This window comes from Mastomys coucha, unplaced genomic scaffold, assembly GCF_008632895.1.
Source record: "Mastomys coucha isolate ucsf_1 unplaced genomic scaffold, UCSF_Mcou_1 pScaffold5, whole genome shotgun sequence".
In the NCBI taxonomy this organism is placed as follows: domain Eukaryota; kingdom Metazoa; phylum Chordata; class Mammalia; order Rodentia; family Muridae; genus Mastomys; species Mastomys coucha.
The window spans coordinates 112,553,116-112,565,254 of NW_022196911.1; the positions used below are offsets into that span (position 1 = coordinate 112,553,116).

Here is a 12,139-nt window from a genome sequence, read left to right on the forward strand (position 1 = left end):
GAGAGAGAGAGAGAGAGAGAGAGGAGAAGATGAAGATGCCATGGGGTAAAGGATCATGAAAATTGGCTATGAGGGCTATCCAGCTGGAGCAAGAGTGACCAGGGAGAAATATGGCAAGTCATATCTCAGGGTCACTGGCAGGGAAGTAGACATATGCTCTAGAGAGTAGATATGTGCCCAGCTCTAGAGCTTGAAGGCTTTATGTCTTGTATTTAGGAACAGAATGATCAAAGGTAGAAACCCCTGATTGAGATTCAATAATTATAACACTGGGCAGTGGTGGCACACACTTTTAATCCCCGCACTCAGGAGGCAGAGTCAGGCAGATCTCTGAGTTCGAGGGCAGTCTGGTCTACATACAGTGTGAGTTCCAGGACAGGCAGGACTATATAGAGAAACCCTGTCTTAAAACAACAACAAGAAAGAAAGAGAGAGAGAGAGAGAGAGAGAGAGAGAGAGAGAGAGAGAGAGAGAGAGAGAAAGAGAGAGAAAGAGAGAGAGAAAGAAAGAAAAAGAGAAAGAAAGAGAAAAGAAAAGAAGAAAAAAAAAGAAAAAAGTGATCAAAGGTGATTATGAACACATACCTAAGTCTTGGGTAGAGTTAGTAATAGTTTCAGGCAGATTTAAGGAAATGGGGCTCCAGCTGGTGGCAACTGCTTTTAATTCCAAAACTTGGAAGGCAGAGGCAGGTAGATCTGTGGGTTGAGGCCAGTCGGTCTGTATAGTGAGACCCTAGCCTCTAGCCAGGCCTTGGTGGTTCACAGCTGCAATCCCAGTAACTGGGAGGCAGAACACGGCAATCAGAGTTATCCTCAGTTACATAGTGGGTTCAAGGCCACCCTGGGCTAAGAAGACCCTATCTCAAACAACAGAAACCAAAACAATGCATCTTATACTCCATACTGCCACCTCCAGCCCCAAGACAAGAGTTTTTCCTGTGTCCTCTGACGGTCTTGGAACTCAATGGTGTAGATTAGTCTAGCCCCTAAGTCAAGAGCTCCATCTGCCTCTGCCTCTGCCTTCTAAACGCTGCAATTAAGTATATGGCTGAGTCTCAGTTTTACAGACAGATGAATCCATGCATTTATCACTTGGACGTTAGTTTTAAATTCAGAACTGCACGTCTGGGGGGCAAGCGGGTCCTCTTCGTTTTGGGGCACACAGGGCCCAAACTGGGGGAGAACAAGGTAGCGGGTCTCCGAGCCCGTCGCTCCCGCACCTGTCTCCTTCATGAAATGCTCCCGGTAGGTCCGCCACCAGTGCGGGGCGCGCGCCTCCTGCTCCGCTCGGCGGCGGTACCGCTCGAAGCTCCGGTACTTCTCCAGCCGCTCCAGGTTGCTCACATCGATGTCCTCGTTGGGCATGGGCCCGAGCGGGGGTGTCCGGCGGCTGAGGGAGGCTGCGGGCACAGACCGGGGCGTCACGCAGGCTTAGGGCTGCGACTGGAGCTACAGAGGCCCAAGAGCTCCACAACCCCACACCACTCACCCGAAGTGCTGAAGCCCCGGCATCTCCCAATTCCGAAAAACGCCGCACGCCACCAGGGCGCCGCCATCTTCCCCCCAGGTCGCCAAAGACGCCAGTAGGACCCAAACAGAGGTGGCCGGAGAGAAGCCTGCGCGCTTGCGGGAGGCCCCGCCCCGCCCCCGTGGAGGCCCCGCCTCCCGCCCCGCCCCGCGGTCCCAAGCCCCTGACGTAATTCTGGAAGCCCAGGGACCTTCTTCCCACTGGCGCAAAGCCTAAGAGCTCAGGTAGTGCGGGCCCGGAAGATGCCTGTTGGACTGTGTGGGGCTGAGAGCTGCCGCTAGGCAGCAGCACACAACGTGTAGCTCCAAGAACAACTATGGGTTTTGACCCCAGGGATCTCGCACTCAACTTCCTCTGCCCCTGACACAGGGATTGATGGTGGAGGATTCTGGAGTCAGATTGGGAATAAAACAGGTAATAATAGTGCTCACTTCATAGGTCTGTTAGGAGGATTTGCACCCTGGTGTATCTGTTATCATCTCCAATTTATAGTTCTAGTGATCTCTACCGCTTTTTGTCCCAACCTCAGCCCTTCTGCCTTGGAACCCAAGTTTCCAGAATAGCAAAGCTTTACTTGGTCAGCTTCTCTCCAGATCACAGGATGTCTGCGGCGCTGTTGTGTCTTTTCCCTCTGTGACCTGCCTGCCCCGACGCACTCCCTCCAGGAAGTCCTGGCATCCCAAGTCCAGGCCGATGACAGCTAGTTGTTCTGCTAGCAGAAGTTGGACCCTCGAGCTCACGGTGACACACAATAAGGTCTCTATATCCAGCAGAAGTGGCCACAGCTTAAATCCCACAGCTCCCAGAGAGCTAAGCCTCTCACCATCACTTGTGATTCCTCCAGTAGTGAGCAGCTGCTGTCTGACAAGTGTTGGAGTTCACAGGGCAGGGCACCAGAGTCTTGTCTTGAGGAGCTGATGCACCCTGAAGGGTTCTTGCTGAGTGGCATTTGTATGGTCTCGCTTGCTGTTTTAGCCTTTCGTCTCTGAGCCTCTCCAGCTCCTCGCTCTTCCCTGTACTGCTGAAGACTACCGAGGCTCGCGGACTGGTGGAGGCTCACTGCTTAGCCAAGTAGCTTGTTTTCAGTTCTGATTCTCCCTGTCTGGGAAGCTCTGAAGAGAGGGACTTGCTTGTATTTCAGTTGTTTGAGAGGCCTAACAAGGATTCACACATGTTCTGCCTGGAAGCAATGGCTCCAACAATATTGATTTTAAACGAGTCAGGGTTTTGCTATATATTCCTGCCTACCTTGGCACTTATTCTGTAGTATGGCTAGTCTTGAACTCATGACAATCCTTTTTCTTTTCTCGTATATTACATCCCAAACCCCAGTTTCCCGTTCCTCCTCTCCTCCCAGTCTCCCTACCCCAGATCCACCCCTCTTCCTCTAGCCTCCCAAATGCTGGGATTACAGTTATGTAGTGACACCACCCTGTCTCGTGTCAGAGACTTGAGTTCCTTTCACATCTTCCTGACATGTCGAGGTCCCTGGGAGCACTTCTAGTGCCCCTCATGCCGTCAGGTATAGTTCTGCCCTCTGGCCCTTCCCCTGCACGGCAGTCTTCTGACATGCTCACTCTTGCCCTCTTTCATTCGGATCCTTGCTCACAGCCTCAGTGGGTTTTCAAATTGGGTTTTGAGACAGGCTTTCTCTGTGTAGCCTGGTTGTCCTTTTGGAACTTGCTCTGTAGAGCAGGCTGGCTTTGAACTCTGAGATCTGCCTGCCTCTGTTGCTTGAGTGCTGGGATTGAAGGCGTGCATGACTCCTGCCCGGCATCTTTTCAAGTCTTTCAGTGCAGTGCAGACTCTCCTAACCCTTAAGCCTGCAGCCAGCCTGAGTGCTGGGATTAGGCCTGGCAGTAGCACCGACAGCTAAACTCAGACTACCTAAGCTTGCTCCATGGCTCAGGAAGACCAAGGTTTTGGGGAGTCTCTTTGCACTGCCTTTCTTCCCATGTGCTGGAAGTAACCCACTTTCTCTTGGGAGATGGCCCCATAACGCCAGCTGAGCCTTTAGACCCACAATTCTTTGTACAGGTCTGACTTGGGACTGTGTTAGGAGGACTGAGTCCCAGCGGACACCAGGCCTGCCTTGCATGTCACATCCTACACTACGTGGCATCAAGGAGATGTGGTTGACAGCTTGGCCTGGGCATAGGTCAAACCCCAGCCCTACTACTGTCTCGAAAAAAACCAAACCAAACCAAAAACAAAAAGAACACAGAAGTCTTGAAGTCTTGGCCTGGTCACTTCAATAGGTCAGCCTTTTTTTTTGGTTTTTCAAGACAGGGTTTCTCTATGTAGCCCTGGCTGTCGTGGAGCTCACTCTGTAGACCAGGCTGGCCTTGAACTCAGAAATCTGCCTGCCTCTGTCTTCCAAGTGCTGGTAAAAGCGTGCACCATCACTGCCTGCCGAGGTCAGCTTTCTTGAGAGGTGCCTGCCTGTTCTGTGGAGTCTGTTTTCCAGAAAATAACAGGCACAGAAAGCAAAGATTGTATTCTGGTTTTTTTTCTTTTTCTTTTTGAGGCAAGCTCTCTCTACATAGCCCTGGCTTTCCTAGAACTTTGTTGACCAGGCTGGCCTCAAACACAGAGATCCACCTGCCTCTGCCTCCCAAGGGCTGGGGTTAAAGGTGAGCAGCACCTCTCAGTCTGTAGTCCAGGTTGATGGCTTGAAATTTCCTGTAGCTCAAACTTGTCCTGAACTCGGGCAATTTCATTCCCTCAGACTCCTGAGCGCAGAGATTACACATGAGAGCCACCACACCTGGCCAGGACAATTGTTTTCTAATAATTAGGGACACAGTCCAGGGGGCACTGGCAAATTCTAAGACTCCAGACACCAGGAACATAGCAGATAGGAGCCAGGGGAAGATGATTTACCTCCAGGTGTACAGCTCCAGGTTTGATGCAAAACCAAAACAGAACTTGAAAGAATACAACAGTTTAATGGGTCGGATTATCAAGGTTGCAGGTCCTCCAGGAGAGGTTCTGAAACGCAGAGCAGCGGTGCCTTACCCGCTGGCATGCCCCTCATTTTCCCACCAGCTACTGTGGACACCCTCTCTCAGGTGGGACGGGAGGAAGTGCTCTGAATGGGAGCTGCTGTGTAGTCCTAGGTCTGCTGGGTCATTTCCCCTCCAAAGCCCCTCTCCTGATACCCCCTACTAGAAGAGGGTCTTGACACACTAGATCCTGGAGGAGGAGCAGCCCAGCCCCAGGCAGAGTCTCTAGCTCTCACAATCTCCCTTCCTCCTCTGCTTCTGCGCACACCCGTCCACTCCTACAGCTCCCCACCCCACCTCTGCCGGGGACTTGGAGAGGGTGGAAGAAGCCAGTGTCGCTGCTGAGTTCGCTGGTCAGTGAAGTAATGGGACTGTGTGTGAGCTACCTGAGGGTGAGCTGAAGTGCTAAATGAAGCCCAATACACTGAAGTCCAAGAATCCATCCGGGCATGGTGCGCCCCTGCACAGTGCCATCCTTATCCCTGGCCAGGCCTCCCACTCACTCAGCTAGAAGGCCCTTCTCCCTATTCCCATTCAAAGGATCTCTCTCATTGAAAGTAAAGGCTGTTGATGGTGTGTAACCCTACTGCCCTGAAATATGCCCCTGCCTCAAAAGTAGCCCAGGCATAACGTGGCTGTGTGGACGGCGGTGATGGGCTGGGATCTTACTCTGAGACAAGAGTGGGCGACGGGTGCTAAGACAGTCCTACTGTCAGTGCTCCCTGGGGAGGACTGCTGCCGCTAAGCTGCAGGTCAGAGCGCCTGGGAAGAACACACAGGTACCCTGTCCTTACAAGAAGTTGTTGTAATCAGGCTCTGGGCAGTGCGTGCTTTCCGCTTTCCTAGGAGCCTCTCCCATGGAGATGGGAGCTGGTCAGCAGTGGGCGAGAGCTCCATGGCCGGACAATCGCTTAGGAGGCAGTGGCGCTGTCAGGCAGAATGGTACGCTGTATTGTAGGGTGCCTTCTTCAGGGTCTCCAGGAAGAACTGTTCATTCTCCAAGAAGTCGTGGTCCTGGGAGGCGGATTCAGGGGAGTGCTCACACTGCAGTGCTCACACTGACAGGAGGAGCCAGCCTGCACTTGGGAACCCCCTCCACTGGGAAGCAGGAGGGGTGTGTGGGAGCTGAGGCATGCAGAGACAGGCCGTGGTCTCGGTCTCGGCAAGGACTTGAGAACCTTGGAATTTATCAGCAGTGACCTCATGTCTTTGGGCCCCACTATCTTTGTGTGCAAACTGGCGAGGAGAACATCTCCTATCCGTGTGTGCAGGTTCACACCTGTAATCCCAGAGCTTGGAAGGAGGATTGCAAGGCTAGCCTGGGCTACAGAGTGAAAAATCCCATCTCAACCAAAGCAGCAAATGAAAAACAAAAGGGAAGAGCAACTACTAAGGGTCTAGCTCAGTGGCAGGAGATCAAGCACAGCTGCCCTTGCGGGGCTGTGAGAAGGACGCTTCTGACGCACACAACCTTCAGTGTTGAGCCCAGCATGTGGGACGTGCTCCTTGGCTCCTCACTGGTGCCTCAGGTTATCTGCAGCTCAAGGGGGTACTGCAGCTCCTTGTGCCCACAATGGGTTGTACAAGCCATGTACACAGTTTGCCTCCTCTGCTTTTCTGGCAGGTTTCACTGTGTAGCCCTGGCTGGCTGGAAACTCGCTATGTAGACCAGGCTGGCCTCAAACTCACAGAGTTTGCTTGCCTCTGCCTCCTGAGTGCTGGAATTAAAGGCAGGTGCCACCCTGTCCAGCTTCAAAGTCAATTTTCAATGCTGGGGACTGAATCAGGGCCCTATACAAGCTACCATTTACCATTTACCATATCCCAACCCTGGCTGTCTACTTTATTCTTCCCCTTTATGAGCAAGAATGCGTTCCTTGTGGCCTTGGAAGGAGTCTGCTATTGTGAGTGTAATGTGAGACCGGCCCAGGGGATACTTACCTCTTCTGCTGTATGCTTTAGCAGCAGCAGCTTGGCAAAAAGGTGTGTGGGCACCTGGGCAGCAGCTGGCTGGCTACACCGAGGAGTGGTGGAAGCAGGGGCCTGGACAGCTGAGGAGAAAGGCAGGAGCCAGCGTCAGAGGGAAGCTGAGGGGCCTGGCTTTTTTCCTGCACCCACACTGCCCATGAGAAGACCCAGGCCCAATGCCCTGGGAACTCTTCCAGAGAAGCCAGGTCCCATTCCCAGCACGCACATGGGAGAGGACAACCTGTAACTGCGGGGCCAGGGTTCCAATGGCTTCCTCTGGCCTCTGTGGCCACAGAACCCACACGCAACACTTTTTCAAAAGGACAAGACAGACTGTGCTAGAGCAGGACCCCCAGGAATCTCCTGTGGCCTCTGTGCATGCATGTGCGCACATACCCACCCAAAAGCAAAGGGAAGAGAGAAGACTTGGAGCCTGTGGTGGCCGAGCACACCTGTAATCCCAGCACAGGGTGGCAGAGGCAGCAGGATTACTCTGAGTTCAAGGCCTGACTGATTTTCAAGGTAAGACACCAAAGAAATGAAAACAAACAACAGAAAGAAAGGGTGGCTCAGTAGTCCCTGATCTCAGGAAGAGGCAGAGGCAGGAGAATCTCTGTGACTTCAAGGCCAACCTGGTCTACACAGAGTTCCAGGCCAGCTAGGGCTACATAGTGAGTCCCTGTCTCAAACAAAAAAAAAAATATGCCCCTCAAAAAGGAAGGTGGGGCTAGAGAGATGGCTCAACAGTTGACACACCTGTAATCTAGCATGCAGGATGCTGAGGCAGGAGGATCAGAGTTTGAACCCAGCCTGGGCAATAAAGCAAGATTATATATATATATATATATTTTTTTTTTTGGTTTTTCAAGACAGGGTTTCTCTGTATAGCCCTGGCTGTCCTGGTACTCACTCTGTAGACCAGGCTGGCCTCGAACTCAGAAATCCGCCTGCCTCTGCCTCCCAAGTGCTGGAATTAAAGGCGTGCGCCACCACCGCCCGGCGCAAGATCATATTTTCAAACAACCCCCCAAGCAAACCCATAGCTTCTGGCAGGCCCTAAACTGACTAGATGCGGGAGGTCCTGCCGCGTCCTGCTCCAGGCTATGTCCCACCCCCTGGAGTCACTTACCATCCCGGCTGGGGGCTGCTGGGCCCTGAACTCTGGCGGGCAGCCCTGGAAGGCTAGAAGGCACTTCTTGCCGCACACGGTCCAGCTGCAGCCTCTGCTGAGCCAGGCTCAGGTGCTCCTGTGCCAACACGAAAGAGATGGACTCAGTGGGAGGAAAGGAAGGTGGCTTGAGGGTCGGAGCTGGGACTGGAACCTTGCCTGGTGCACACGCTGCTCCTGCTGCCGCAGCCACTCCTGCTGCCGCTGGACCACCTGCAGCCGGCCCTGCTGCTCAGTCTGCATCCGCTGGGCCTCCTGCAAGGCCTGCTCACCCTCCTCATACCTCTTGGAGGCTACCTGCCGGGAGGCCGCTGGGTCAGGGCTAGCTGGAAGCCAATGGTGGCTTGTACCGCAGCCCCACCGAGGCACACCTTACTCATGTGCTCCACCTCCTGTGCACGGGCCTGGAGGCGCAGGCTGGCTTTGTGTAACCTGTCCTTCTCCAGTCGGAGCTCTTGGCGCTCTCTCTCCAGAGCCTCCCTCTCAGCAAGCAGCTTCTCCTCTTTCGCCCGAAGCTCACAGGCCCTGACTGTCAGCTCTGCCTGCTCCTGCAGAGTGCAGAGTCATTGCTGTAGTCACTGACTACACCAGAGCTACACCAAGTCTATGCAATCACTGGGGTTCCCCCATGGAAGTAGACAGTAGAGCAAGGGGCTTCTGACATGGACCAGAGAAGCCTGGGGCCGAGCTTGGAGGCTCCTGCAAAGCCATGCAAATTGTCATGTCCAGCTTCTCTGAATATCAGTTTCCTCATTTAAATATCTGAATCAAGAGAACCAGATTAGAGAAACATGCATAAAGTGCCTCAGAAGAGGCCAGCTACCTGAGCTGCTGGCCACTGCTCCAGTTCTGTACTCTTGCTATGTCTGAGCTGGGCTCTTAGCTCCCAGGCCTGGGGGTCTAGGGCCCCGCCCATGCTTGGTCCTAGGCTCTTAGCTCCCAGGCGGGAGGAGGGAGTCTAGGGCCCCGCCCATGCTTGGTCTAGGCTCTTAGCTCCCAGGCGTGGGGAGTCTAGGGCCCCGCCCATGCTTGGTCCTAGGCTCTTAGCTCCCAGGCCTGGGAGTCTAGGGCCCCGCCCATGCTTGGTCCTAGGCTCTTAGCTCCCAGGCCTGGGAGTCTAGGGCCCCGCCCATGCTTAGTCCTAGGCTCTAGCCCTACCTTGGTCAGGCTGATGATGGACCCCTCTCGCTGGGAGTCTGCGTGCATCGCCCTCTCGGCCTCGCGTTCGGCCCGTTCCTTACTCAGCTTCTGCTGAGTGAAATACTCAGCCCACTCGGCCGCCAGGCGCCGCCGCTCCTCTCCACACTTACTCATGACTGACTTCTGCTCCTCTAGCAAGGCGCTCTGTGTGAGGGCGATGCGGGCGGAGTGAGTGTCCTCAGGAGGAATGGTGGGCTCACAGCCGAGTGTGGTTCTGGACTCACCTTGGCTCTCTCCAGCTCCTCCCTCTCCATGGCGATCTGCTGGACCATGATCTTCCTCTGCTCCTCCAGAGTGCGTTGGGCTGACTCTGCCTTGGACTTCTCAGCAGCCACCCGCCAGCGTTCCTGCAAGGCCCAGGGCAGGGCTGAGGGTTGACTCCCCACTCTGGGAGCAGGCCAGGCTGTTCCAGAGAAGCTGTGTAAGCCTGGCTTCTCTCATGCTGTCATAAACTCCTCATTTCCAAAAATATGTGAAGTGACAGGTGCTTGGGTAGTACTGTCCAGGTCCAGCCTGCAATTCTGAGTTAGGAGGCTCCAGTACTCAGGTCAAACTGCACCCCAGAGAAGGTTCAGGAGTACCCTGCCCTGAACCTCCAGATCTGGCCCACCACCTAGCAGCCTCAAGTGCTAGGATCCCAGTTTCCAGAAGCAGGAGGGCAGACATTCACAAAATTCAGCCTTCCTTAAACACTAAGCCTTGGGCTGGAGTCTCGGCCCAGCAGTTAAAAGCACTGACTTTTCAGGGGACCACGGTCGTTCCCAGTACCCCAGAGTGACTCACAGCCATCTGTAACTCTAGCTGTGAAGGCTACAATGCCCTTTCTAGCCTCTGAAAGCAAAGCAACTCATACATATAAAAACAAAACCAAAAAAGACTAACGCTTAATCCATCTACGAGTGACATGCAGAGAGTTCAAACATCCTTGCACATGAGGGGCTAAATGACAATTTAAGGCAAGTGTGTCCATCCCAGAGCCACAGGTATCAGCTCATGTGACAGGTCTGTAGGATGGCCCTGGGGCTGGTGGATGACACCTGGTGTTAAGGTGAAAACAGAAGCAGGAAGAGACAGAACAGGCCTAGGCCACTGCACTTGAGTGGATGTCAGAGGAGAGCTGACTGTGGGTTTGGCCTATTGGCTGTGATCAAATGCAGAGTGGCTGAGCTCGTCCCGGGTGGCCCTGAAGTACAGACATCCTGTACTCAGGACAGACTCACCTGTTCCAGGAGCCGGCTCTGCTCACTCAGGCGCACTTCCATCTTCCCGATGACCTCCTGTAGCCTGCTACGCTCTTCCTCCATGTCTCGCTGCTGCCGGCCCAGCCGCTCCTGCAGAGCTGGAGGCAACACATGAATGTGTGTGTGTGTGTGTGTGTGTGTGTGTGTGTGTGAGAGAGAGAGAGAGAGAGAGAGAGAGAGAGATTGCCTGCCATCTTTCCCAACACGGGGATGGGGGGGTGTCTCAGTTAGAGAGGGGACTACCTCGCAACTGCTCGTCTTGTTGCCGGATCCCCAACTCTCGTTCCTGTGAGGTGGTAAGGTGTGAGGCCTCCACACGGGAGGACAGTGAGTTCAAGCTGCTGGAAAACTTCTCCATCTGCTCAATGATGCCGTTCAGGGACCTGAAGGATCATCAGGGCATCTCATCCTGGGGCCAGCCAGGACACCCTTGGGTGGCAGCACCAGGCAGCACACATACCGAGTATGGGAGGTAGCACTGGTGACGGCATCGATCTCTTGGTCCTTCAGCATCTTCAGCCGCTGTAGCTGGTGCTCATGGTCCTTGCGCATCTCCAGGATGGATGCCCTGAGGAAACGGCACAGAGGCAAGGAAGGCCAAGGGTCACTGTGAGAGGACCACCCGACAGATGACACCAGAGAGCAAGAAAGGAACACCTGAGTACTGTCTCCTCCTCCTCCTTCAGGCATAGCCTCACTGCCTCAGTTTCCCTGGCTCTTCTCTCTCATCTATTGCTGCTCCCATGCCACAGGCACCCTACTGCTCAGCAAAAGATGCCTTTCACAGCCCAGGAGGAAGCTGTGTGCCTAAGCCTGTGTGTTGGCCCACGGGGCCACTCTGTCCTAGTTCCCTTCTCATCCAGACGGGCTCCATGCCTGACTTTCCAGACCCTCCCCTCCCGAGGACTGGGTAGAACCCCACTCATAAGGGGGAATGGACTGGTGTGCTCAGCCTTGAGCCTTCATCTCAACGGGCTGAAGGGAAAGGTGAGTCTGTGTACAGGCTGCAGAGCCACACTGTGGTCTCATGGGCACTGCGGTCTGCAGCTGGTCCCCACGAGCCTATTCCACAGACCCCTTACTGTCATCTGGCCAGTCCTTACAAAACCACTCCCAAGTCCACTCCCCCGCCTCCTGCCCTTACTGCTGAAGCTCCCGAAGCCGTGCAACCTCCTGGCCCTTCTCCTGTTCAGCTGCGGCCATCTGCCGCTGGTGCTGGGCGATGAGCTCAGCCTTGGCCTGCTCAGCTTCCCGGCAATAGGATGCATGCTGAGCTGACAGCACCTCCTTCTCTCTGCGGAGCTGCTCCTCCCGCTGCTGGTACGATGTTTCCAGCACCTTGATACGGCTTCTGTCAACACAACACCCACCTAGAGGGCCGCACTCAGCACAATGGCATGCTCCAGGGTCCAGGGAGATCTGAACCTGAGCTCAGGCAGGCCCCCAAGGCTGGAGCTGCTGGATACCTGTGTGCATCCTCAATGAGCTCCAGGTCTGCCTGGTGCCGCTGCTGCAAACTCTCCAGCAGCATCCTGTGCTGGGACCGCTCCAGCTCCAACTTCCGCACCTGGACACGGATGAGTCAAGGGTACTAGGTTCTTCAGCAAGCAGACCCCAGGCTTGTGCATCCAGTGCCCCCTCCTGGTGATGCTTCCAGCCACTTCCCATGAGGAAGTGGTCCTTGCTGCTCGGCAGCGCTCACCTGGGCCTCCAGCTCTGACAGCTTGGTCTGGCTCTGCAGCAGCTCAACCTGAAGCTGGGCAGTGCTACTCTGAAGCTGCCCTTGGGCAGCCAGGAGCTGCTTCTGGTACCCTGAGCCTGGCAGCAGACTCTGCATCATGGACTCTGGGAGGAGGGTCTGTGGAAGAGGATGAGAGCTGACAGGACTCCTGCCGAGCTTCACCACCTCCAAGTTCTCTGCTTTTGGCCATCTGTTCTAGGTGGCTCCTGCAGGACAGGACCTGGGCGAGTTCCTCTGCCTTGCAGGGAAGCAGTCAGAGGTCCCTTGAGCTCCAGTCAGGAAACTGAGC

The 12,139-nt window shown here is 54.7% G+C and overlaps 2 protein-coding genes across 13 annotated transcripts in view; both read right to left on the reverse strand.

Annotated features, from left to right (window-relative positions):
• Window positions 1-1,653, reverse strand: part of Mrpl38 (mitochondrial ribosomal protein L38) — a 6,453-nt gene extending 4,800 nt beyond the window's left edge. The window contains exons 1-2 of the mRNA XM_031351725.1: window positions 1,489-1,653; window positions 1,220-1,399 (exon numbers count right to left, since the gene is read on the reverse strand). Coding sequence (XP_031207585.1) covers window positions 1,220-1,399; window positions 1,489-1,555 — 247 coding nt within the window. The 5' untranslated portion in view covers window positions 1,556-1,653. The remainder of the gene's footprint in view (window positions 1-1,219; window positions 1,400-1,488) is intronic.
• Window positions 1,654-4,455: 2,802 nt separating this feature from the next.
• The window catches only part of Fbf1 (Fas binding factor 1), a 29,115-nt gene continuing 21,431 nt past the window's right edge, over window positions 4,456-12,139 (reverse strand). For all 12 annotated transcript variants that reach the window (XM_031351715.1, XM_031351713.1, XM_031351714.1 and 9 more), the window contains 13 exons: window positions 11,812-11,967; window positions 11,576-11,676; window positions 11,254-11,460; window positions 10,570-10,677; window positions 10,353-10,492; window positions 10,089-10,207; window positions 9,093-9,215; window positions 8,827-9,012; window positions 8,040-8,216; window positions 7,828-7,965; window positions 7,630-7,747; window positions 6,474-6,583; window positions 4,456-5,546 (listed from right to left, as the gene is read on the reverse strand). In XM_031351715.1, coding sequence (XP_031207575.1) covers window positions 5,463-5,546; window positions 6,474-6,583; window positions 7,630-7,747; window positions 7,828-7,965; window positions 8,040-8,216; window positions 8,827-9,012; window positions 9,093-9,215; window positions 10,089-10,207; window positions 10,353-10,492; window positions 10,570-10,677; window positions 11,254-11,460; window positions 11,576-11,676; window positions 11,812-11,967 — 1,767 coding nt within the window. In that variant the 3' untranslated portion in view covers window positions 4,456-5,462. The remainder of the gene's footprint in view (window positions 5,547-6,473; window positions 6,584-7,629; window positions 7,748-7,827; window positions 7,966-8,039; window positions 8,217-8,826; window positions 9,013-9,092; window positions 9,216-10,088; window positions 10,208-10,352; window positions 10,493-10,569; window positions 10,678-11,253; window positions 11,461-11,575; window positions 11,677-11,811; window positions 11,968-12,139) is intronic.